At 35.8% G+C, this 23,456-nt stretch overlaps 3 protein-coding genes across 3 annotated transcripts; 2 read left to right on the forward strand and 1 right to left on the reverse strand.

The window, feature by feature from the left end:
• The first annotated feature begins 1,258 nt into the window (after positions 1–1,258).
• Positions 1,259–7,399, forward strand: LOC102600405 (uncharacterized protein At5g19025-like). Its single transcript, XM_006339349.2, has 2 exons — positions 1,259–2,092; positions 7,120–7,399. The coding sequence occupies exons 1-2, from the start codon at positions 1,365–1,367 to the stop codon at positions 7,154–7,156; spliced, it is 765 nt and encodes a 254-aa protein (XP_006339411.1). The 5' UTR covers positions 1,259–1,364; the 3' UTR covers positions 7,157–7,399.
• A 1,398-nt stretch (positions 7,400–8,797) lies between these two features.
• On the forward strand, positions 8,798–11,103 carry LOC102600730 (pentatricopeptide repeat-containing protein At5g19020, mitochondrial). The gene has a single exon (XM_006339350.2). It carries the CDS (start codon positions 8,875–8,877, stop codon positions 10,972–10,974), a length of 2,100 nt encoding a protein of 699 aa, XP_006339412.1. The 5' UTR covers positions 8,798–8,874; the 3' UTR covers positions 10,975–11,103.
• Positions 11,104–11,198: 95 nt separating this feature from the next.
• LOC102601086 (mediator of RNA polymerase II transcription subunit 33A) lies at positions 11,199–23,255 on the reverse strand. Its single transcript, XM_006339351.2, has 12 exons — positions 22,758–23,255; positions 21,581–21,691; positions 20,713–21,057; positions 20,029–20,336; positions 19,833–19,924; positions 18,488–18,839; positions 16,602–16,812; positions 16,105–16,219; positions 15,776–15,937; positions 13,916–14,576; positions 13,136–13,342; positions 11,199–12,565 (listed from the first exon to the last, which is right to left on the reverse strand). Exons 1-12 carry the CDS (start codon positions 23,030–23,032, stop codon positions 11,448–11,450), a joined length of 3,957 nt encoding a protein of 1,318 aa, XP_006339413.1. The 5' UTR covers positions 23,033–23,255; the 3' UTR covers positions 11,199–11,447.
• Between the last annotated feature and the right edge of the window lie 201 nt (positions 23,256–23,456).

Genomic DNA, 23,456 nt, shown 5'->3' on the forward strand with positions numbered 1-23,456 from the left:
AATTGTGGCACTTATTTACCAGCTTCAGGGGCACAAATTGGACCATGCCACAAAGGGCAAGTCAAGCTAGAGAAAGCTGGAACATTGAAGGCAGTGGCAGTACAGACCAAAGCAGATGGAGAATTGTCCCAGCAGTGATTTGGTGGACCATATGGAAGGAAAGAAATATGAGATGCTTTGAGAGTATTAGTAGTCCCTTACACAGGATCAAAATGAATTGCATAATCACTTTTTGCTATTGGTGCAGTTTGGAGTATGTAGATGATCATATAGTTGTTATAGATATCCTAGGTTCTTTGTAAGTTGAAGTAGGTTCTAATTTTGTTTTGTTTTGTTTTGTTTTGAGTACTCGCAACTGTATGTAGCTCCATGATGTAAATTTGGGATCCCAGCCTTTAGTGTTGAAGATTAATACACAAAACTGTTACCTTTGTCAAAAAAAAAAGAATGAACCCAACAATAATGTCGATGTTTTTATCGTATTCAAGCCTAACTCGAAGGCACAAGGTTCTACATTAATGTGATCATGCTAGTTTAACTTACAAGAACCTACATTATATTTTCAACCTTCATCTTTGAATATTAATCATATTTTAAGTTTTCTAAAATTCGATAAAATCTCTTTTGCATCTAAAATTATCTCCAAGAGCATTATAATTTTTCCTTTATCACAATAATCAACCTTCCTTAAACTCCAACAAAAAGTCACATCCATCTATTCATCAACACAATACTCAAGCCTATCCCTATATTCATTTCATTGCTCCTTTAATTTGTAGCTAAACTTATTCAAGAATTTTTCGTTTTCGAACTCCTACCACCATCCAAACTTACTTTTATAAGAACATATTTTCCTTTATACCAAATAGACCCACACCCTAAGCCTAAAGACTCGTTTGATTGAAAACAAATTATTTTGAAATTAAATTTTTTTTTAAAAAAAAACATAACCTTTTTTTCTTTTTAGTTTGTCTAAAAAAATCAATATTAAATAATATTTTAATACATTTAATATAACTTTAATCTAAGATTACAGAATTAATTTTTTTTTTTTTATTTCTTAAACTCCATACCTAGTTCATTCTTTTTTAAAATGGAAAAAATATTTGAGGATTGTTATCCACCCTCAACATGGATATATTTACTATATTTTGCTTTCTCATAATTATTGGACAATCATATACTTTCCCTCCTCATAATTAATTACTACTCCATTAAAGATGGAATGCTAACTAACGTACGCCACTAAAGTGCACCACAATCTACTAACATACGCACTTTCCTCTTCCTCTTTTCCACCTGAAATACAAAACCACTACCCCACCCCCACCCCCACGCCCACTACCCATCAATTTTTCTCTAACATGCACCATTACCTCCTTTCTTCCTTCATCACCATGGCTCCTTCTTCTTCTTCTTCTTCTTCTTCTTCCCTCTCCAAACCCCTAAAGAAAACCTCAAACTCAAACCCTAATTCAAACCCCACAAATTCCCCAAATTGCCCTTCTTCCCACCATAACCTCTGTAATCACTCCCCTTCAGCTACCCTTGATCTTCTAATATTCATTCTTGTACTTTTTTCTGGTGCTTTCCTCATCATTTCCTACTTCTCATACATCTTTAATTCAATTTCTCTCCTTTTCCCATACCCACCGTCACTTTTACTCAACACCCTTTTGACCCATCTCGAAGAAGTGGACGTTTGGACCCACTACATCTTTTACATATTCTTCGTTATTGTTTTCGTTGTCGTGGTGCTTTTCTTTGAGATCTGTTGTGGGTTTGGGTTTAGATCAAGGAAATGTGGGCAAAATGGGTGTAAAGGGTTGAGAAGGGCTATGGAATTTGACTTGCAATTGCAGGGTGAAGAGTGTTTGAGATCTGGGTGTGAGACGAAAGCTGTTAGAGAGATCAATCAGTTGCCTTGGAAAGGAGGGAGTGAGAATAATCCAGATTATGAATGTCTTCGTGCTGAGTTGAGAAAAATGGCACCACCCAATGGACGTGCTGTGTTGTTGTTTAGGTCTAAATGTGGGTGTCCTGTTGCTAAACTTGAAGGTTGGGGTGCTAAACGAGGGCGTCGGCACAAGAAGTGAGTTGTTTATCTTTTTTTACTTCTTTTTTTTGCATTTGGAGTTATGGACTTTATGTTGATTGTGTTTTGGTTTGAGTTCTGTTACTCGAGTTGATGATTATGCATTCTAAGAAGTAGTTCAGTTGTGCTGATAGAACAAGGAAACCTGTAATGGTTGCTGAAGTGAAATTTTACATTTGAAGAAGAAACTGCTCTCATAATGATTAACTAAAAAGGTGCTACTCTGGTTTGGATTGATTTGAAGGATATGAGACTTATCTTGGAAATAAGATAGAGAAGATGATGTGATGAGGTAGAAAGAGCTGTTTTATAGATGAGAAATTTATAAATTGGGATGATGATGCTCACACTTTTTAGCGCTTCGTTGTGTCTGGCAGGTTGCTATAGGTCAAATGACATCCAAGTATAGTTAGCACCGAAAGTAAATAATTATCTATGAGTTTGTTGAATTGATTCTATCCATTAACAAGTGATTATAATGTTACTAATTGACACCATAGCTATGAATTGTCATAAAGACCAGTCAATAGACTAGGCCTCAAGTCAAACTAGTTGGAACTTACTTATGAATCTCTGAATCCATTATGTAAAAGACAGATAAAGGGTTCTCTAAATCATACACTTATTCATATGCTGACGTTATACACTTCTAACTAGATTAAGAAGCGGTTGGTAGTCACTAGACCTAGACATGTGTGCCAACAAGGAATGGTTCCCCAATTCCAACTTATTTGTATCACCTAAAAGGACTCCTTTGGTTCTATTTTGTTTGGTTCTTAAGTAAATCCGCAACGATTCCAGGATAGTTGGTAATTTGACAAGTTCTGTTCGTGTGATTTTTAGATCTATCTAGGTCCTTTTTTATGTTGAACCTACAAAAAGTGCATATCAAGGTTTACCTAGGACATTGCTAAGCCATGTCATGCAATATACTCTTGTCGTATCCTCTACTGGTTGCACCCTTTGTTGGATCTCTTCATATATATTTTTTTGATAAGTATGAAATACTCATGCACATTGTAGTATTAGGTACAACAAAAAGAACTCTATCCTTCCTCTTAAAATGATAGAATGGACCAAATCTTTTTCTTCTAATTTTGTCGATCATTTATGACTACATATCCATCTTATGCCCATATAATTCATCTTGCGGATATGATGGACCTTAAGAGGCCCAACATTATATCTCGTATAACTTTGTTGTTGTCATAATTATTCTATTGAATTACCAATTTCAAAAAAAAATAAAAATCTATTGAAGTCATGGATCAAAAAATTATTCTATAGAACTTGTCTTTCACGTTGTTATATCTTCCTATCACATAGCATTGTCGTAGTACTCCTCCATTTTCTTCACCCTATTTCAAATGTTTGTGTTACATCTTCATCTATGATTTTTCACTTTGTCGGACTAAATTGAGTATGTTGTTGTTGTTGTCTTCATCTATGACTTTTTAAAGAAAATATCATCTCCATCTTTCATGTCAATTCTTAGAGGAGTCTAAATATCTCAATCGCTTGTATTCGAACACTACAATTAGTCTTAACTCACCTTCATTCTTCTTATTGGGACTACATCTCTAGAGTATATATTTTGTCTTCTAAAACCCATATTCCTGAAAAATATTTTTTCATAGTTTTATCATTTGGTTGATGCCTTCATTAGTTTTGTAAATTTACATATTACCATCTGTATATATAACATACACCATGAACTCTCATTTTGTATACTCCATCCGTCCCAATTTATGTGACACCGTTTGACTTGGCACAAAGCCACAAAGTTTAAGAAATATAGGAATACTTTTAAAATTTGTGGTCTAAAACAAACCTTAGACATTTGTGTTGACTATAAATCATTTCAATAAAGCCTAAGGGTAAAAAATAAAATTTTGAGTTAAATTCTTTCTTATTATAGAAACGTGACATTCTTTTTGGGATGGATTAAAAAAGAAAGTATGCCACATAAATTGGACAAAGGGAGTATTATTGGTGAGTTCATCCATAACTAGGTTAAACAAGTATCCGCTCAAAGCAAGTTCCTAGTGTAAATTCATGTTTATAGCAAGTCTATTAGATCTCTTCCCGTTGTTTTATACTTGTGATTGCTCCTTCATACATATATTTTATGTTATTATATGTTTAATATGAATTCCTTTCTCCCGAATGAATGGTGGGGAAGCTTTGGGAAGAAACAGTTGTTATGATTGAGTATGTTGTCATCTTATGACCATTAACTTGTTTTTATTACTCAGTTTGAAGTTTGGAGATTGACATTTTAGGAATAGGCAGTAAAATGTTTTATGTGCAAATGTATTATCCAAATTTCCAAAATGTATGGGAAGTGAATGTAAGTTTTGTCACAGCTACCAAGTATAACTTGTAAGTTATTGCTTTTCTATTTAAGAATAAAAAAAAATAAGATATTGCCTTTCTGTATACAATCTAAGTGTAATGCTCATCCGGTGCTGAAGCAAAATATCTTCTAGCCTACTAATTCATGGGAGAAGATTCTATTTTTAAGGGCTTCAAAATGGTATGTCTTTCAATGGTGGGTTTAGGAGTGAGAACTTGGGAGTGCCAAAATTGATAGTGTTGTAGGATAAATTGCAGAAGTTCTTACGGACTCTGCCACTTCCTGAAAGGACTATGTCCAGGGACTGGATGGCAAGACTTCACCCATCCTTTAAACTGTTGTAGACGAGATCACCCCTGTTTCGATCCTCATCCATTTCCCCCCTCAGAGGGCGAGTATTTGTTATTTTAAGATTCGTGTGTTTGGTGAGAGTACCCAGTTGTGAAGTGAATGGAATAGAAAGAAGGAAATGAGAAGATTTTTTCTGCCTTACTCCCTTGATCAATTAGTGGGACATTCTAGAACTACGTTTTAGATTGATGGGTATTTCAGAAGTGAACTTCGCACAAGTCAATAACCTTATGTTTCTTAATGTTGAACGATCAGGACTTTTAGATTATATCTAACATTATCACTCATCAGTAACTAGGGCAAAACATGTACAGTTTCAATGTTGATCCCTGATGTAAATCCACCATTATGGGAAACTCCTTTGTATCTCCTATTGTTGTTCTTGCACTAGTGGCGGCTACTTTATGCATATCTGTTATGACATTTGTATATTAATGTTACCAGTTTCAAAAAAAACAAAAACATTTGTATATTTAATATGGACTCTTGTCTTCTTCAATGCCCACTGAAGAACTTCACGCCATACGATCATATGCTTTATTAGGTCAATGAACACCACGTGTAGATCTTTTTTCCTCTTGCAATAGATCTCCATCAATTTTCTTAGAAAAAATATAATTTCCATTGTAGATTTGCTTAGGAGTTGAGATTTTGGCAGTTGGCTCTCTGTCAGTTTGTGATTTCTCTCTTGGGGGTAGTATGATGGATTTCCTAGAGATTGTGATTTGTGAGTATGGAATCATTGATTTTGCAATATGAACATTAGGTTATAGGCCCAAATCTTCTTTCTCAAGTGGTGGTAGCATAATATTGTTGTATACCAAGATCTGCATTTAGAGTTTTAGAATGCTAAGGAATCGTTTGCTGCAAGGATAAGGGGTTATAAACTTAATCAAAAAAAGGATAAGGGTTTATAATCCCGAGTTAAAATAGGGGATTATTGATAGAATTTTTAATTCCGGGATTAGCACTTTTGGGTTTCTTATACCAGATTCCCCAGATAAAATGTGGAGTTATTGGTAGAATTTTTAATTACAGGGTTAGCAATCTCGGGATTTATGCACCACTCTGTGGGATAATAATCCTGATATCGGGATAAAATAGCACAATGATACATTTACTCTGTACTCAGAAACTTTTCTCCCAAAGTCTTTTAAGAAAGTCAGTTAAAATTAGAAATAAAAGTTAATCCAATTTTATATAGTGAAAACCAAACAGATGTTTTATATTATACTCCAATGAACCAAACCCCTACAAATTAAAGTATATCTGCTGAATAATGTCGTCATTATTTAATCCTAGTATTATAGTCTGCGTTATAAGCTCAGTATAACTTGTCCCCAAGTGTTTGGCTAAGATCTGAGGTTTGTGATCAGAAAATGTTGAGAATTATGTTATAATATTGTAGGCAGAGCATTCTTCAATACCTGAATCAGGTGATTTGATGATTCAGAAATATAGGACAAGATGCCAGATTCAATTAGAGAAGTGTTATCATATTTTATAAGGTTATGGTTACACAGTGTATTTGTTGGATGACTTTGATTAACATCAAGAAGCAATTAGAAGGATTTAGTCAATGCAACATATCCTATCTTTTGTTTTTTAAGTAGTTTGTCATACCCGGTGGAATATGTCTAATTACTTTTTTGATAAGTAGCATGTCTGACTTCTTTGACGAGTGGATTGGTCATTTTAACCATTTTCCCTAGTATAACTTGATCTATCATTCGTATCTTCTTGCAAGCTGACCTGGACACCACCATTATTCAAAATTAAAAAAATCATTCACATCATCCTTAATTTTGACAAGCTCTGAAGTCATCTTCAGCTCCTTGGAATTTCAGTCCTTTGTTATTTGATCGACTGCAGACTGCAGTTTACAAGTTCAAGTAAAGAGGCCCTATTGCTAGTCATGCATATTAAGTAGCACCAGCTTTTCTGTTACCACTAAACGTGCCTTTTGCGCCAGAGAAGTTCTAAATAGATTCAGAAGACCTACAAGACTTAACTATAGTATGCATGTGAAGTTTCAATAAGTTTTATGTTTTGATGTGATGATATATTGACAATGATGATGACGTGGAATTCTTTGGAGTTTATGTTTGCAAAAAGAACTAGCTGATTTCCTGTTAAAATCCTTATGTTGAGCTGTTTTTTTCTGGAATCACATCTTTGAATTGCCGCATGATTTCTGCATTCTCAATCAATTGCATGTGTCATGAGAATTTTTTTCATTAAGAACTGTTTATGTTCTTTCATTCTTTTTGCCCCCTTTCCACGATGACTGACGTATAAATTTGTTGACTAAATGCAGGACTCTGGCAATTAATGGTAAGGCGGATCATCGCTGAATGTTGAATGATTGCATATGGGGGATCTAGTTTGTTACCTTCTGAATATCAGAAGAATGGGAGATTGGTATTGTTGTTTAGAACCATTTTTTGTTGATCCCCATTGACAGAGAGCTCCTTGGAACTTACTTAAGAACAATGCTCAATGTGTACAAACTATAGACAGACCTTATTTTCTTTCCTCAAGAAGCACATATCATATAAACATGAATAAATTACATAATTAGCAGTTACTTTCTCAAATAAGGAATTGCTCATCTTTCCTCCCTCATTACCTGCCAAGTTACTGCAGAGGCGGAACCGGTATTAGGAGTTTGGGGGTTCTAAATTTCCTTCCCCTTCCTTACCATTGAGTTGTCAATCAGTTTTGTTAGGGTTTACGAGTTATTATTTAATTTTTCAGTACAAATATAGGGTCTATGGAAAAGCTACTGGGTTCATCCAAACCCCCACCTAGCTCCGCTGGAGCTAGCTGGGCTACTGCAGTGTTGGAGTGGTGTTTCTTCCCCAATATTTTCAGTCAAAATAAGATTTTGAATTGCCTAATTAACTTCTCCACTTAGTTCTAGGCAAAAGCTTTATTCAAGTGTAGAGAGGCTCATTGTTCATTGAAGGTAGAGAGATATGCTCATTATTCATTGAATTTCAAACTGTGAACTAGGGGTGCACATGGATCGGGTTGGTTACTGTTGTGTTGGGATGTGTTTATAGTTTATGATCTATAGGTTGGGACTTCTAATTTTTTTATTTGTTTTTGTTATTTTTCTTTTACTTAAAAATAAGTGTTTAAAAGTATTTTTTTTATTTTACCAAAACACTATAAACTTACTTAAAAACTATTTTTGACTTGAACAAATCATTTCAAATGGTCTCTTATCCCTGGTTCAGACCCTCAACTTGCCTCATAATCAGCCACTCGCTTCAATTCCAAATTAATTAGGGCTACTTGATTGTATGAATTTTTGCTATAAAAAAAGTATTGTATATATATTCTTGTCATTAAAAAATGATGCATATATATTTTCTTTGTTTAATAAATAATGCATATCAACCCTAAATATTATATGACTTTAAAAAGTTATCTTACTCCGATTAAAAATTAATTTATGATTGAATAAAAAAGGGATATTGAGTTTTTTTCATTTGGATCGAGTGGGTGAAAAATGGGTGAGACAATTTTTTAAAGCCACACATTTTTAGAATAAAAATTTAGTATTAGTTTTTTTTTTAGTTCAATAAATATAGGTTTGTTACCGAAAATGATAAGACGGCGAGGGTATATATTTAACAAACTAGAAATAACAAAATTGTGAGGTATATTTGATCTTTCTCTTTATTTTATTTATAAATAAGATATGAAAATATTTTAAAATATTGCATTGATAAATCAAATATATCTTTTTTGATAAATTACATATCTCTTTTTGTTAGCAATTACCAATATTTAAATATACATAATTAAAGATTAAATAATTAGTTATTTTTTAATATAATTTTTTTTTCATACGGTACAAAAAAAAATATTTTCATGTCAAACATAATTTTTTTCTTATATTTTAAAATTATGATTTACGTTCCAAAATTATTATTATTTCGGTTCGAAAATTTATGATTTCAAATCACATATCCAAATACTGATTTCAAGTCGAATGTCTAAAACAAAGCATAATTGTCAAATGGTTTAGTGAAGGCAAGAAAGCTTCCCATGGTAGTGTGTAATGATCATTGGAATCAGATACAAACCATCCTTTCACTTCCTTGCTCCATTTTTCTCACTCTCTTTTCCCTCTCTCAAATGGGTGTCTTCTTCATCTTCACATGCCCCCTTGGACCTTCAACTCTTCTTGGACAAGGACAAAAACACCAAGAAACAAAAACCCAATTGGGAATTCTCTCTTGTTTCAGCCTTCAAGTCTTGTTCAGCAAATTCATGTATCACACACGGCCAACAACTTCATTCCCTTGTCTTGAAATCTGGTCTTGAATCCAATATTTTTATACTAAATAGCTTGATCACTTTTTATGTAAAATGCGGATTAGTAAATCATGCTAAGATAATATTTGATTCTTGTAATAAGTTAGATGCAGTTTCTTGTAACATAATGTTATGCGGGTATGTGAAATTTGGGTTTTTGAATGAGGCCTATGAGTTGTTTGATAAAATGACTGAGAGAAATTGTGTGTCTTATACGACCATGATAATGGGTTTGATACAGAAGGGATTTTGGAGTGAGGGAATTTGGGTTTTTAGGGATATGAGGTATTTTGGTGTTGGTCCAAATGAGGTGACCATGGTGAATGTCATTTCAGCTTATTTGCATTGTGGGGGGATTAAGGTGGATAAATTGCTTCATGGGTTGGTGTTGAAAATTGGGGTTATGGATTTCGTTCATGTGTCCACCAATTTACTTCATTTGTATTGTCTTGGTGGGTGTTTGAGGGATGCAATGATGTTGTTTAGTGAGATGCCTGAAAAAAATGTGGTTTCTTGGAATGTGATGCTGAATGGGTATAGTAAGGCCGGGCTAGTCGATTTAGCTAAAGATGTTTTTGAACAGATTGTTGATAAGGATGTGGTTTCTTGGGGTACAATTATTGATGGTTATTTGCAAGCAGCAAGGTTGAATGATGCTGTCGAAATATATCGTGATATGTTATATACTGGGATGCGTCCTAATGACGTTATGATTGTAGACTTTCTATCGACGTGTGGACAAGTGATGTCGAATTTTGAGGGTAGGCAGTTTCATGGTGTAGCAGTAAAGATGGGTTTTGATCTCTTGGACTTTATTCAGGCAACAATAATTCACTTCTATGCAGCTTGCGGGGAAGTGGATCTTGCTCGTTTGCAGTTTGAAGTAGGAAACAAGGACCATGTTGCATGTTGGAATGCCCTTATTGCTGGACTTGTTAGAAACAGAAAAATTGATGAGGCTAGACACTTATTTGATCAAATGCCTGCAAGAGATGTTTTCTCTTGGAGCTCTATGATTTCTGGTTACTCACAAAGTGAGCAGCCTGATTTGGCTCTTGAGCTTTTTCATGAGATGTTAGCTATTGGCGTAAAACCAAACGAAATTACTATGGTCAGTGTCGTCTCTTCTATTGCTACTTTGGGGACCTTGAAAGAAGGTAGATGGGCTCATGATTACATTTGCAAAAACTCCATCCCTTTGAATGACAACTTGAGTGCAGCACTGATTGACATGTATGCTAAATGTGCCAGCGTCAATGATGCCTTAGAGTTGTTCAATCAAATCCGAGAGAAAGCTGTTGATGTCTCACCATGGAATGCCATTATCTGTGGCCTGGCAATGCACGGGCATGCACAATTATCTCTGCATATCTTCTCAGATATGCTGAGGCAAAACATCAAACCCAATTCAATCACTTTTATTGGAGTCTTAAGTGCATGTTGCCACGCTGGGTTGGTGGAGGCTGGTGAACAGCATTTCCAGAACATGACTAAACTGCATGATGTAAAACCAAATATTAAGCACTATGGTTGTATGGTGGATCTTTTTGGTAGAGCAGGAAGGTTGATAGAAGCTGAAGAGCTCATAAGGAGCATGTCTATGGAGGCAGATATCATCATATGGGGCACATTGTTAGCTGCTTGTAGAACTCATGGTAACACAGAAATAGGTGAAAGGGCAGCAGAGAACTTGGCAAGAGTGGAGCCATCTCATGGTCCTAGTAGGGTCCTTCTCTCTAACATTTATGCAGATGCCGGAAAATGGGATGATGCATTTCTCACTAGGCAGGCTATGCGAAGTCGAGGATTGACAAGGACAACTGCATATAGTGGTGTTGTATGATAAATTGATTCTGTTGGTTGCTGGTGCAGAAAAAGCTCTTTATGCACTGGGCTTCCAAGGAGAAGAATTCACCTATTATAACTTTTGAGTCTTTCAAATATTTCAAGCAAACTACTGATTTTTCGTCGATTCTTTTCCTTACAATGTCCATCTATACTTGTGTTATTAATCCTAACAAGTTAGGAAACCATAAACATTAACCAAAAGGATTGAAATGAAGTATCTTATAAAATAAAGTAAAAACAGTATAAGATACTTGTTAATCACATTCAGATCATCATTAGTAGTTCAAATCTAAAAGATATATTCCATACCCAATGTACATGACTTCCCTCCCATCAAGAAACAGCCTAAAAACACATAAAGTAGAGTTACACCTTCAAACTGTACATAAGGTTACTTGGGTGAACACTTAGTTTAACTACCAATAACAATCTATCTACAAAATTTCTTATGGTAACTAACAGGAAATACTATGATGAAGCCTCCATGATCAATTCTGCAGCTGATCCCATTGTACCAACCCCTCCAATGCTAAGCAAAGCAAGAGCAAGGTCCTGCTCATGCCATTGTCTCAAGCCTTTACTGAGCTTCTTTAACAACTCTGCATCCACTTCATACACCCAAGTTGGTGTACAACCTACCATCAGACTCACAAACCCCGACACATAGGCGTGCCAAGTAGACGGATCACAACCTAGTGATATCTTGCCATCCAGGACACTGGCTATGAATTCAACATGACGCCCAATGATTTTTGGACGTCGCTTTGATGCCATGGACAACGAGTCCACACCACTGGCAAAAGCCCCACACAGTACTGCAAAGTATGCAAGTGCATACCCTTTGAGCATTGGAACTAGATCACCCTTGTCACCTTCTTGATTAGAGCTGTTAACAGATAAGAACCAAGAGGGAAGAGTCTCTTTTATTAATGACTGCACCAGCCCTGATCCACCAGATAACCATAATAAAGAAGCACCAAGCAAGGCAGCTAGTTTCACCCTTGTCATTGTTGCAGCAAGCGACACATTTCCAAATTTCTTTCCATTTTTGGGTATCTTCAGTTTGTTCAACCGTTGTCTTGGAAGCTCATTGCGTGCTATATCACTTATAGATTGCATCAAAAGTGAAACAATCTCTTCTCTCAAGAACATGATATCTCTGATGGATCTGTAAACTCGTAGATACAGAATACCTGGGGCAACTGGAGAAATACCACCATAGAAATGTGATCCAAATCCATGACCGAGAAGTGCACCAATTCCACCATTGCTTGATATGGAGGAAGAGTTCAAACCAAGGGTGGCATTGAAGCAACTTTTGAGAAGCTGAATGACTGCATGGTTGTTATTAAGAAAGACAGTTCGAGATGCAGAGAAAACGAGGAAGTCACTCCACCTTTTTGCCTTTTGGGTCCACAAAGAAGCCACAATTGGCATGCAGGGCCAAGGGCAGCCAGCTGCAAGTGACTCCAGAGCGGGGCCTGCCAGATTGAGAAAACGCTGGGAGGCCTTATCAAGTTTATATGTTATAGTAAGGCTGACAAATGCAGCCAATGGCAGTGGAAGAATTGCTGGAGAGCTTCCGCCTGGGAAAACAAATTGGAATTCAATGATCAAGTACAAAAAGTTGAAGAAAAGATTCTGAGCCTAGACAATAAAGATGATTTCAGTTCTTACAGAATTCAGATATAATTAAGCATAAATTTCACAAGAAGGAAATGACACATACACCTTTGTTAGCTTAAAAATGTTTTTCATGAATCTTTTGTCACTCTTGTTTTAGATATTCCATTACTTCCAAAAAGAATGTTTGAGTTTGGAGTACCAGGAGTATCAGATTTAATTTTCAGCACAAATTCCGACATCAGTGTCTTGATCTTTTTTTAAATAAAATAAACATATTAAAAAACTGTTGAAAAAAATACAAGAAATAATTTTTTTTTAGTTACAACAACTATAAAAAGGTTACAATAGTGTATTCAAAGAAAATATTATGACTCCCCAAATTAGTAACTGTTTCATTCTTCTTGGAATGGAGGAAGCATTTAGCTTCAGACTTGGTCTATGTGTGGTTCAGAAGAAGATGAAGCAACATATGTGGCTTAATTCAATAGAGAGAATAGCATTCTTAATCACTGTAAGTAACGGGGAAAAACCTGCAGCAAGGCTTGGAACATCTACACCAGTGGCTGCTAAAATTTTCTTGATCTGTTCCTCAACATTGGAGAGATTTGCAGCAGGACTTGGCCAATCAGTGCCATTCATAAAAACTGGTTTCCAAACACCACGAGTGACCTCAGCAGAGAAGTAGCTTACAATGGTTGCTAGCGATGCAGGAAGAAAATCAGCCAAATCTTTAAGACCTGAAATTGTGAATGTGTAACTATTTGATAATGTAGAACCATGATTTTAGAGTCTGTATGAGAATTAAAGACATTGTCAAAGTGCCTGAAATTCCTAACCCTCGTACCCCTTGAAGTTATGCTTTAACACATAAATTATATACTCCCTCCGTTTCACAAAGAATGACCTAGTTTGACTTTGCACGGAGTTTAAGAAAATAAAGAAGACTTTTGAATCTTGTGGTCCTAAATTAAAGTTATGTCAAATGTACAAAATTGCCCTTTAATCTTGTGGCCTTAAACATGCCACGTGGAAAGCTGAAATTAAAATTTTACCAAAAAAAGAAAGAGGTCATTCTTTTTGAAACAGACTAAAAAAGAAAGGAGGTCAATCTTTTTGAAACGGAGAGAGTACATATTTACAGGGAAGCAACTATAATCAAATCCTAGAGATGTATGTTGTAAAAGTGCAAATAAGTTATAATTGCTAATTAGTTCAGTCTGAGATGTGCAAGTGGATGATCTTGGAGCTGCAGATTCTAAGGTTGAAATGATGTACTATAAAAGAGTCATCTATTACATGCATTGACTAACCTGTGCACAGTTCACGAGGAGAAAGTCTTCCATGAGCACATGCTGTTAGAGCAGCATCAACCACAAAAGGGACGGCTTCAAGGATGTCCCAAGCAGGTAATTTAGGCCTCAGAGAAGTATCCTCACTTCCAGTTCCAGAAGAGCTACTACTTCCAGATGTTATGGAGATCAAACTCTGACTTCCCCCGCTAATCTTTTTGAACATCATATTGAGTAAAACATCAACCGTTTGACAGACAAGAGTCCCATTCACAAGACCACACAAAGTTGAAGCTATACATGCCAAATGTTGCCTATACCAAACTCTCAATTTTGGAAATGAGTCTACAAATATTGGATTAGGAGATGAGGAACTTGCAACAGTTGCTAGTCTCCTTCTATTGGGGTCCTTCAACATGTTTCCAGAAGACACAAGATGTGAATTCCTCACTAGTAGGAGGTATTCGGGAGTTAGTTGGCATCCCACAGGGGGCACATCTCCAACTCTATATTCAATAGGTGGATGGTTGAACCTCCATAATTTTAGAAGTAGAGCAAAGGCATTTGAAAACACAGCATGCACTGAAATGTCCTCTCCTGTTGTCAGTGTCCATGAGATATTGGGAGCACATGAACCAAATACCTCACATATTGTCATTGATGAAGCAGCAAGTTGTGGGACCTTGAAAAGTAGAAATCAATAGTCAGAAGTTTATAAGGTATGCAAAACTCAGAAATTACTCATGCCTCTTTTCTCATTCAAATAAAAAATGGTGAGAAAATGAGTTCTCCCATTTAACCGGAAGTATCTACGGACATCTAAGACGTGTTAATGATAGAGTAGGATGCTGTGAAAATGTCTTACCTTTCACATTTACTTGAATACAACTTGACTGTAAGAAAATAATAAATGTTGTGACATATCCTCCCACAATTTAAAGAAACATCTAATAAATCTTTAAGTTCTTTCATTTCTTTGTTAAGTAAGACTTCAGATTAGCTAATTTGTTCTTTGACTTCAAGAATCTGTTGAGAAGAGAAATCTAAAATGTTCTCTTCTGAAAACTTTGAAGTTCTCCAATTCCTCGTTGGAATTTTCTCAAACTTGTCAATTTTTTACAGCATTTTGTGGAACACAAAGAAAGTGTTAGGATTGCTATGTTTCAAAGGTTAAAAAAGAACAAAGTAAAGGGTGTAGCTGACACCTGCTTTTAGGCCTCCCATTATGTCATGCTATACAATGTCAGCATGATAATCTTTGAAAGTTCATGCACGAAAACCTCGTTCAGAAGACAGTTCTAGTCCAAGGCTTTGAGAGAGAAAGTGTACCATTGCTCTAATGCTCAATCTTATCTTAGAACTTTTGAAAGGGAAAAGTAACCAATCAAGCAAGTGATCTATCACAGAGAAAGAACTCAACTTGTTCATATAATGAGCTGAGAGCGTGGACTACATTTCCCAGATGAAAATGATAAACTCTAATGGAGGCCCACAATTGAGATGAAGGCCATTTGCTTAAGAAAACTTGGTTCTTTTGTTTCTCTTGCAACTCTTATATAACCAATAAATACTAAATGGTAAGTTAGGTCTGGATGTTAGTGAAACCTATCAATTAGTTAGTGGTATAACCCACATCATCCTCAACAACAACAACATACCCAGTGTAGTCCCACAAAGTAGGGTCTGGGGAGGGTTCAGGGTAGAGCGTACGCAGAAGTTACCCCTACCTCAGAGGTAGATAGGCTGCTTCTGATAGACCCTCAGCTCAAGAAAAAACAGTCTAGAATGAGTAGTATTGTAACCATGCAAATGAATTTATCATCATTCATAGAAACTGTTTTCATCTTATATAAGAAACAATATCAAGCTTAACAAACATACCATGCCGTGAAGGGAGAAAATCTGAACACAGTCCACTGGTGCTATTCCAACGAGTAAGACATTTAACATTGGAGCATAGCCTATTAAATGGCTATCTTTACCAGAATAGTCAGTAGGAACTGGAGGAGACAATAATCTGGTTATGAAATTGACGGTATGTTCCTGCATGATCATAACCAAAAGGAAGAATCACATTATTTCTTCGCAAGAACAATTTAATGATACTTCTAGTAATGGGTATCAGGATCCTAATGCTTTAAATGGAAGAATTTCCTTTCTCTTATAGAGTTGACTCACAGATTTTCTGAAACAAATTATTTGCTTATTACCTGTATATTCCATCCACGAATTAGTGAGGCTCCACAAAGAATGGTAGCAGCAGCTATCTTCTCATCCTCTGCTCCTTTGACCGCCATCTCGAAAATCTTCTCAAGCTCTGCTAAACTTCCATTAAATCCATGAGCTTAAATTAAGTTGCTTTACCCTTGGCTAAATCAATTTAAAAGAGCATCTGATATACCTGGCTTCAAAGCAACTGAAGACCAGGCTACGATCATGGAAAACTAGAATAGATTTTGACTACTATCTGTCTTTCTGCAGTTAGGAGTCATTGCCTATGATAAGAGGACAACTATGTATAACTCTACCATCAGCCCTTTCCACAAATATACACAGCCAGTTGTTGTTTCAGTATTGCAACTCCAATTGTTACAGAGTTTTGACGCTCAGATAAGTTACAACATAAATTGGTTTTTCTTGAATTAATCACTCAAATTTAGACAATTTAGGGAACAAAATTGTCAACGTAAAGCTAACCTAAGCATACCTTGAAGCTGGAGCAGAAACCAAAGCATTAATCATTGTGGGAGTCAACGGAGCCCCCTTCATGAATGATGACCAACCAGGCACTTGAGTTGGCATACTGTGTGGTAACTGGTTCATGCGTCCATTCACGAAACCGGGCCAAAAATAAGCAGAAGTGTCCAGCAAATTTCTGGCAATGCATGCCTCAACTATCAAGTGATGCAGGTTACCAGCTGCAAGGCCAAAGTTCAACTTTGATTAAAGTGATCAGACAACAACAGCATAATATAAATAAACAACAAATTCTGCAAGAAATGTTGGACCACCACAACATCCACTTCACTGGTGTCATTTTCACCTATTCTTGACCTCTAGCCACATACAATAATAACATCTTTCTACATTATATCACCACATTAAAATGAAGGTTTCAAGAAAGTGAGCATTGTTAGGCATCTTGTTCACCGATAGAGACAATGTCAGATGGTAAACTTTTCAGCAAAATGATCTATCAAATAATGTTTAAACAATTGCCAAAAATCTTAGAAAATGCCTATTCTTGTACATCTAACACAACCTTTATCTTGGATCAACAGATCGGAAAGTGTATAATCTTCTACCAAACCATCAATGACTTCACAACATCAGTAGAAAATAGTGTACATATATATGCACATGATTATTGATATAGATGCCCCAATGAGGAGGTGTGAGAGGTTGGTATAGTGGATATAAGGAGAGGTAGAGGTAGGTTAAAGAAGTCTTGGGAAAGGTGATTAGACAGGATGTGGCACACCTGTAGCTTACCGAGGACATGACCCTAGATAGGAAGATATGGAGGTCGAGAATTAGGGTAAAAGGTTAGTAGACAGTTGAGCGTTGTCTAGTTCTCTTATCAGTATTGTTATTATTAATTTCTTACTAGTTTATTCTCCGATTTTAGTATTACATGTTGTTTCATTGTCTTCAGTTATCGTATTACTTGTTGTTGCTACCTATATTGCTCGGACTCTCAAAATATAATGTTGCACCCGTGTCGGATCATCCAAGAATGCATTGCTTTTGGAGGATCCGACACGCACCCGTTGGCATTTTTGAAGAATACGAGTAACATAGGTTGCTACTTGTTCTCTTCTTAATTGTTTTTACCATGGCTTCTTCGTTACTATATTTTCTTTGACATACTTGATTTTTAATATGCTTACTCGAGTTGAGGGTCTATCGGAAACAACTTCTCCACCTTCATAAGGTAGGGGTAAGGCAGTGTACACACCACCCGGGACCCACTTGTGAGATTACACTGGGTATGTTGTTGTTGTATATACACACATGATTATAGACTCAAGTAGTGGTACAAAAAACCGAATCTGCAATAAATTTCCATTACATGTAAGGCATACTCTATACGCCCCACGTCAGGCAAGCTAGAATTGTGATCATTACAAGTCTACCACCATTTCTTGGTCACAGCTATACATACACAGACAATATATATTTTATATTATCATGTATAGGTCAAAGATTTCCAACGACATTTGTTCTCTATAATGATGTATATCATAATCTATCTTCTTGCCAATACTTGACTCTCCTCTTGCTTCTAATCTATACTAATGCAATTACTTTGAGTTATACCTCTTCATCAAAAAAATTACTTTTTGTTATGCCTAAATTTGAAAGCTTATTTTTCCTCACACTTTTGACATATACTGTTCCTACATCCTAAAACATGCATAAAACTAGAAAAACCAAATCATTTCCCAAGCCTATAGTTAGAAACCCAGTAAACCCATCAATCCTGCCTCTCTGAATTTCTGTTACAGTTAACAGAGTAAAAGAAAAAAAGGATAGAACACGGGTTTCATAGACTTTCAAGCTCCATTTAGTCATGTAAAAGAGAGTGCTTACAACAGTTGGTTGGCATATCCTTCATGTTGATGCACTCAAAGTATGAAGTGTTGGCGCCTGATCTAAACATCATAGCTTTAGCAGCAGCCTGGTTGGCTGCAGTAGTGACTGCCTGAGGTGGAGTTAGCAAGCTTTGATAATCACCCAGATTCTGTAAACAAGAGACTACATCTCCACGCCGTGTGCCTTCAACCTGCTTTTTCATATGCCTGCCTATGCTGGATTCAATTTCATCACATGCTTCACTTTCCTCTTCCTCAATAAGATCGGCAATGACAAGTGTTATGATAGAGAACAACATGCACAAGCGAGTATCTAGGCGAGGTACAGGGCCCTCAATTGGATCCCTCTCCTAAGACAATTGAAAACAACACTAATCAAAAACAAATAAAAAGTTTTTATACTACACATGAAATAAATCGTATTATCTTAATATATTGAATGAAACGAATATTGTGCTCATGGAATGTAGTCATATTTCCCTCACTGCAAACTTGCTTACTGCAACTGTTTAGGCAGCACTTGACTCATCCACAAAAAAGAATGATAATAATAATATTGCTTAGGTAACACTTGAAAACATCTTCTTTCATTCTGGGGAGTTCAACACCGAGAGAAAACGAATAAGACATATCTTATGTCCTAAGACAAGCTTTGGTAATCTAGCGCTTCTACAATCAGGTTCACACTTGCCTTCTTCAAAAGTTGGTGAAGAGCTTATAGTATAATAAATAAATAGACAATAAGTGAATTAGGATTTAAGAAAATTAAGAAAGATCTATCATTGATAAATGCCCAAAGAGAAATGTTCTGCAAATGACATTAGCTTCTCTGGAACTCCATAATCCATGTAAGGCACTCTATAGGTGCTATGCTACGGCATCAGATTCTCAAATATTTGTAAAGATATGGCACTTTAACTCAAGCCCAAAAGCTAGTGCTTTCATGTAAACCAACCCTCCATTTGACAGAGATAATGAAAACACAGCAGACCTATGTACTTACTTCCTAAAATGATTGAAACTCTGCTATCAACCTCATTCTCTTTATCGCCTAAATTTAGTCTACAGCTCTCTCGTCTTTCTCTACCAAATAGTTTATTCAGCTATGTTGCAGCACCATAATACAAAATACTCAACTTTATTTTTCCAAGATAAAGATGAAAATATTTAAAGAATCTATGAAAAGTTCTAGATGAATTTGTCACATGAAGCATACATGACAAATAAGGACAACAATGCACCAGTACTTTGAAGTACATAAAGTTTAGATTTGGAAATTAAGCTGGAGAAATGTAAATATGAGTATATTAAGCACAATCTAAATGCAAAAAAAATTTGCTAACCCTTTGAACAAGTCGTAGCGCTGCCATCCAAAGTCCTAAAAATGTCTCATGCCAAGTTGTAGCATTGATTGCTTGTAGGGACTTGACTAAGTCTGCACAAGTAAAGCACCACCTTCTATTAGACACATCAATAATTAGTACAGTTATCTAAAATTCTATATTGACACAGAAAATGTGACATAAAAAGTGATTGCACCAGTAATAATTTCAATGGCGCTTGTAGCATTAACTTGTGAACCATCCATTGCATCTTCTAGGAAGAGATCTAGAGGAAGCCAAAGCGAAGAACGGCTACTCCCAAAACAAAGACCAGCACAAGTAGCTAGAGATCGTGAAGTGCTTCTGACATAATGTTCTTGTAAGGAATTTGCTTTGCTTAAATTGTGAGCATCTGATGCCAGCTGAAGAAGTGCCTTGGGTGATATTATGCTTGAACTTTGCAATGCTGATGAATTTCCAGCTAGTAATTGTATACGCTGAACAAAATCTCCCCAATGCACAGGCCTGACAGGTTTTGGAACAATATTAGTTGGATATTTCAATAAGAGAAACCACAGAAAGTCATTCCAAAGAAGTAGGAATAGATATTTTGCAGTCTCAAAATGAAGCTTGAGCAGTCAAGGTATATATGATTTGAAACTATCATTAAAGAGATACATAGGCTAAACATGTGGCAGTTTCATTAAGGTACTATTGATTTCATTATTTTCCATGTAAGTGCATCCAAGGCCACGTGAGATAATGCTAACTCACAAAACTTGTAACTTGACGTGCAAAGCTAAAGCTAAACTGTTAAGTCTTTTCAACATAGACAAACATCAAATAACACTTGAAACGATGCATAGAGTTCAGAAATAGATTGCGAAGAGAAAGTTCTGACATGTTTTGGCGAGCCAAGTAAAGAATCTTGGCAGTTACTTTGTTTTGTAAAAATTGTCCTATCAACTCAATTGCCAGAAGAGTATTCAAATTCTTCAACCGTTCTTTTTGTTCATTTCTCTCCATATCAGCTATGCAGCCATCTATCTCCATATCTTCAGGCTTAGTTGGCCATCTAGATTTCTTTTCTGGAGTAAGTTGGAGCAACCCTTCATCGTCCAATGATGCATCAAGTAATTGCCAAACAAGTGAGAAGATAATCTCAACAACAAGAACACCAGGCTCATCAGCATGCACACCAAATATCTCAGTCAAATGGAGGATGCTATCCAAGAAATTCACAATCCTGCATGTAGAACGTTATTTTGGAATCAGGTCAATTGAATGAATCAATTGTGGAATGCATTGTAATGATGGGAGAACACAATACCAAAGGCTTATGGAAGATTCTACCATAGAAGGTAAATTCAAAGTCACCTCAAGACCTAAATCCCTCACATACCCAAGAATCAACATTGCCCAATATACATACCATCTAGTTTGTGAAATGTAAGCAAATACAATTGGTTTAATCTACAATTTCAAAAAAAAAAAACAATCATTCTTTTCCCTGCTCTTGAAATATTCTTAATCTCTACAATAAAAGTTGTCTAGTTTTTATGATCTATGAGAAGTCTCTGATATCATCTGGCATGCCTTAAACTAACTTGCCTAGGCTTTCCTCTTAAGTAAACATTCTGAATCTTACCAAGCCAAAAGATCCCAAAGTAGTGGATTAGCATATGGAGCGAACGAGCCATAGGTTTTGGATGGCAAATACTAACATTAAAAAGAATGTGACACAAAGAGCCATTAACAGAACCACTCACTTCTGATAACTTTGCATGTTTACATGGATTTTAAGAGTGAAAATATGTCTTCTCATGAGTTCCATGTAGAGCCTAAATGCCGCCGGCCTCAGATGCCGATTTTGGATTACCCTGTAAAAATTAAAGACAAGTGAATGTAAGAGCTAAGATACAAACACACACAAACAAAAAGAGAAAACAAGAAGCTGGATTATGATGAAGATATCAAAAGTGCCGTGACGGCAACTCTATAATGCCAACAAAACATCATAAACACATATTTAAGGCCAAAATTTGTTTCTAAGTTGCATGTAAGACATACTAAAAGATGAAAGATTAAAACAAGATATTTAGAACTGAAGCACCTGGACAAGTAAAAGATAAATACTGTAAAATGTCCATTAAAATCCCCATAAGTATTCATTTCATTTCAACTCGTGATCCACAGCAGAGAGGTGGTTTGGAAGCTTGCACATAGTTTAAAACAACAACATAAAGGAAGCAAAAGGAAGCTGTAAACCAATTGCAAGCTCGTTATTGTTAATACTACACTCTGGAAAAACTCAAAACATGGTTAAGTTACTTTCAGAACGTAAAGATCCAGACCAAAATAGTCAACAAGATTATGCCAAAGACCTAGGAAAATGATTTTTTCTTCAGTAGAAAGAGAGAACAAATAGAAATTTTGATACAAACTGACAAATAGTACATTACAATAATGAAGGCACACGTTTAAGCATCTAAATTCACATCAACTAAAGATTGTATTTTCCCCATTTTGTCATACATTAAATACACTTATGAATAACTAGAAGCAACACACAACACAAGTAAACAGACACAAGTTTACATTAACAACAGCAGGGCCAGAGGATTCAGGTAGGGACAAGGGGCTCATCAGAACCTTCCTTAGGGGGAAATTACACTGTTTTAACATGGTTTAAATTATTTTTTAGGTATATATAGTAGATGTTGAAACACCTTTGGCTTCTTTGTGTTTACTTTTCATATTTTGAACCCTTAATGAAAATCCTGGCTCCGACAACAGGACTCATCATCAAACAAAGCTTCTCAAAAACCTATATTGACCTTGGTACATTTGTTAAAACAATACATTTCTTCAAATAAACAACCCAAGAAAGCTAAAGATTCAATCTTTATAGAAATGCACTCAAGAATCAACAAATTGGGAACAAACCTGCTGGAAAGCAGAGGAAAAACAATGATGGGTGAGACAATCTTGAGAACCAAAGCCTTTTCCAAGAACTTCCATGCTATAGGCAAATTGTTTTCCCAACAAATGTTAGATACCAAGAAATTGGCTAACTCAAAAGAGGGCAAAGACACCCCTGATGAAATAAGACATGAAGAAACTTGAATTGCCCACACCAATGGATCACCACCCTTTTCTTGGGCTACCTTAGTTATCTCCAAAACACTGTCCCAAAGATTACACTCCGCAGATACCTCCATTATGACATCACTCTTTGCTCTACAACAAATTAAAAAGGTTTTTTGAGATTTTCTTGAAACTCTACTTTGTAAGATAAGAGGCAGGTTTTGGCATGGCTATAGATAGGGGTTCTTGTTCTTCTTCTTTTTTCCCTTTTTTTTTGGCTCTATTTTTGGTTAATAGACAAGTGGATAGAGTTAAAATATGTAGGTGAGATGTGGTTGGTTAGAAAATGTGAATGTCAAACTCAATGAAGTTGTTAAAATATGAAGAATATTAGTTCAACCTCCTCTCTTTTAATTGTATATTGTTTTGTTTCAGTGTTACTCTCCCTTCTTTTTTTTAGTTGTCATAATAAAGGTTGGTATAATTCCTAAGAAAAAAATTAATAAAGCGTATTGTTTGATCAATATATTCCTTGTTAATGGTAAGGTTGAAAAAAGA

This window comes from Solanum tuberosum, unplaced genomic scaffold (genome assembly GCF_000226075.1).
Source record: "Solanum tuberosum cultivar DM 1-3 516 R44 unplaced genomic scaffold, SolTub_3.0 scf00010, whole genome shotgun sequence".
Classification (NCBI taxonomy): domain Eukaryota; kingdom Viridiplantae; phylum Streptophyta; class Magnoliopsida; order Solanales; family Solanaceae; genus Solanum; species Solanum tuberosum.

Bases quoted from the DNA above. Each gene is read 5' to 3' on its own strand.
- LOC102601086 (XM_006339351.2), bottom strand. From the start codon at position 23,032: ATGGAGGTATCTGCGGAGTGTAATCTTTGGGACAGTGTTTTGGAGATA. The intron at 19,925-20,028 runs GTGCAATCACTT...TTACTTGTGCAG, and splicing joins CGCCATTGAAATTATTACTG to ACTTAGTCAAGTCCCTACAA. The intron at 16,220-16,601 runs GTATGCTTAGGT...ATTTAATGGAAG, and splicing joins GTTTCTGCTCCAGCTTCAAG to TTTAGCAGAGCTTGAGAAGA.
- LOC102600730 (XM_006339350.2), top strand. From the start codon at position 8,875: ATGATCATTGGAATCAGATACAAACCATCCTTTCACTTCCTTGCTCCA.
- LOC102600405 (XM_006339349.2), top strand. From the start codon at position 1,365: ATGCACCATTACCTCCTTTCTTCCTTCATCACCATGGCTCCTTCTTCT. The intron at 2,093-7,119 runs GTGAGTTGTTTA...GACTAAATGCAG, and splicing joins CGAGGGCGTCGGCACAAGAA to GACTCTGGCAATTAATGGTA.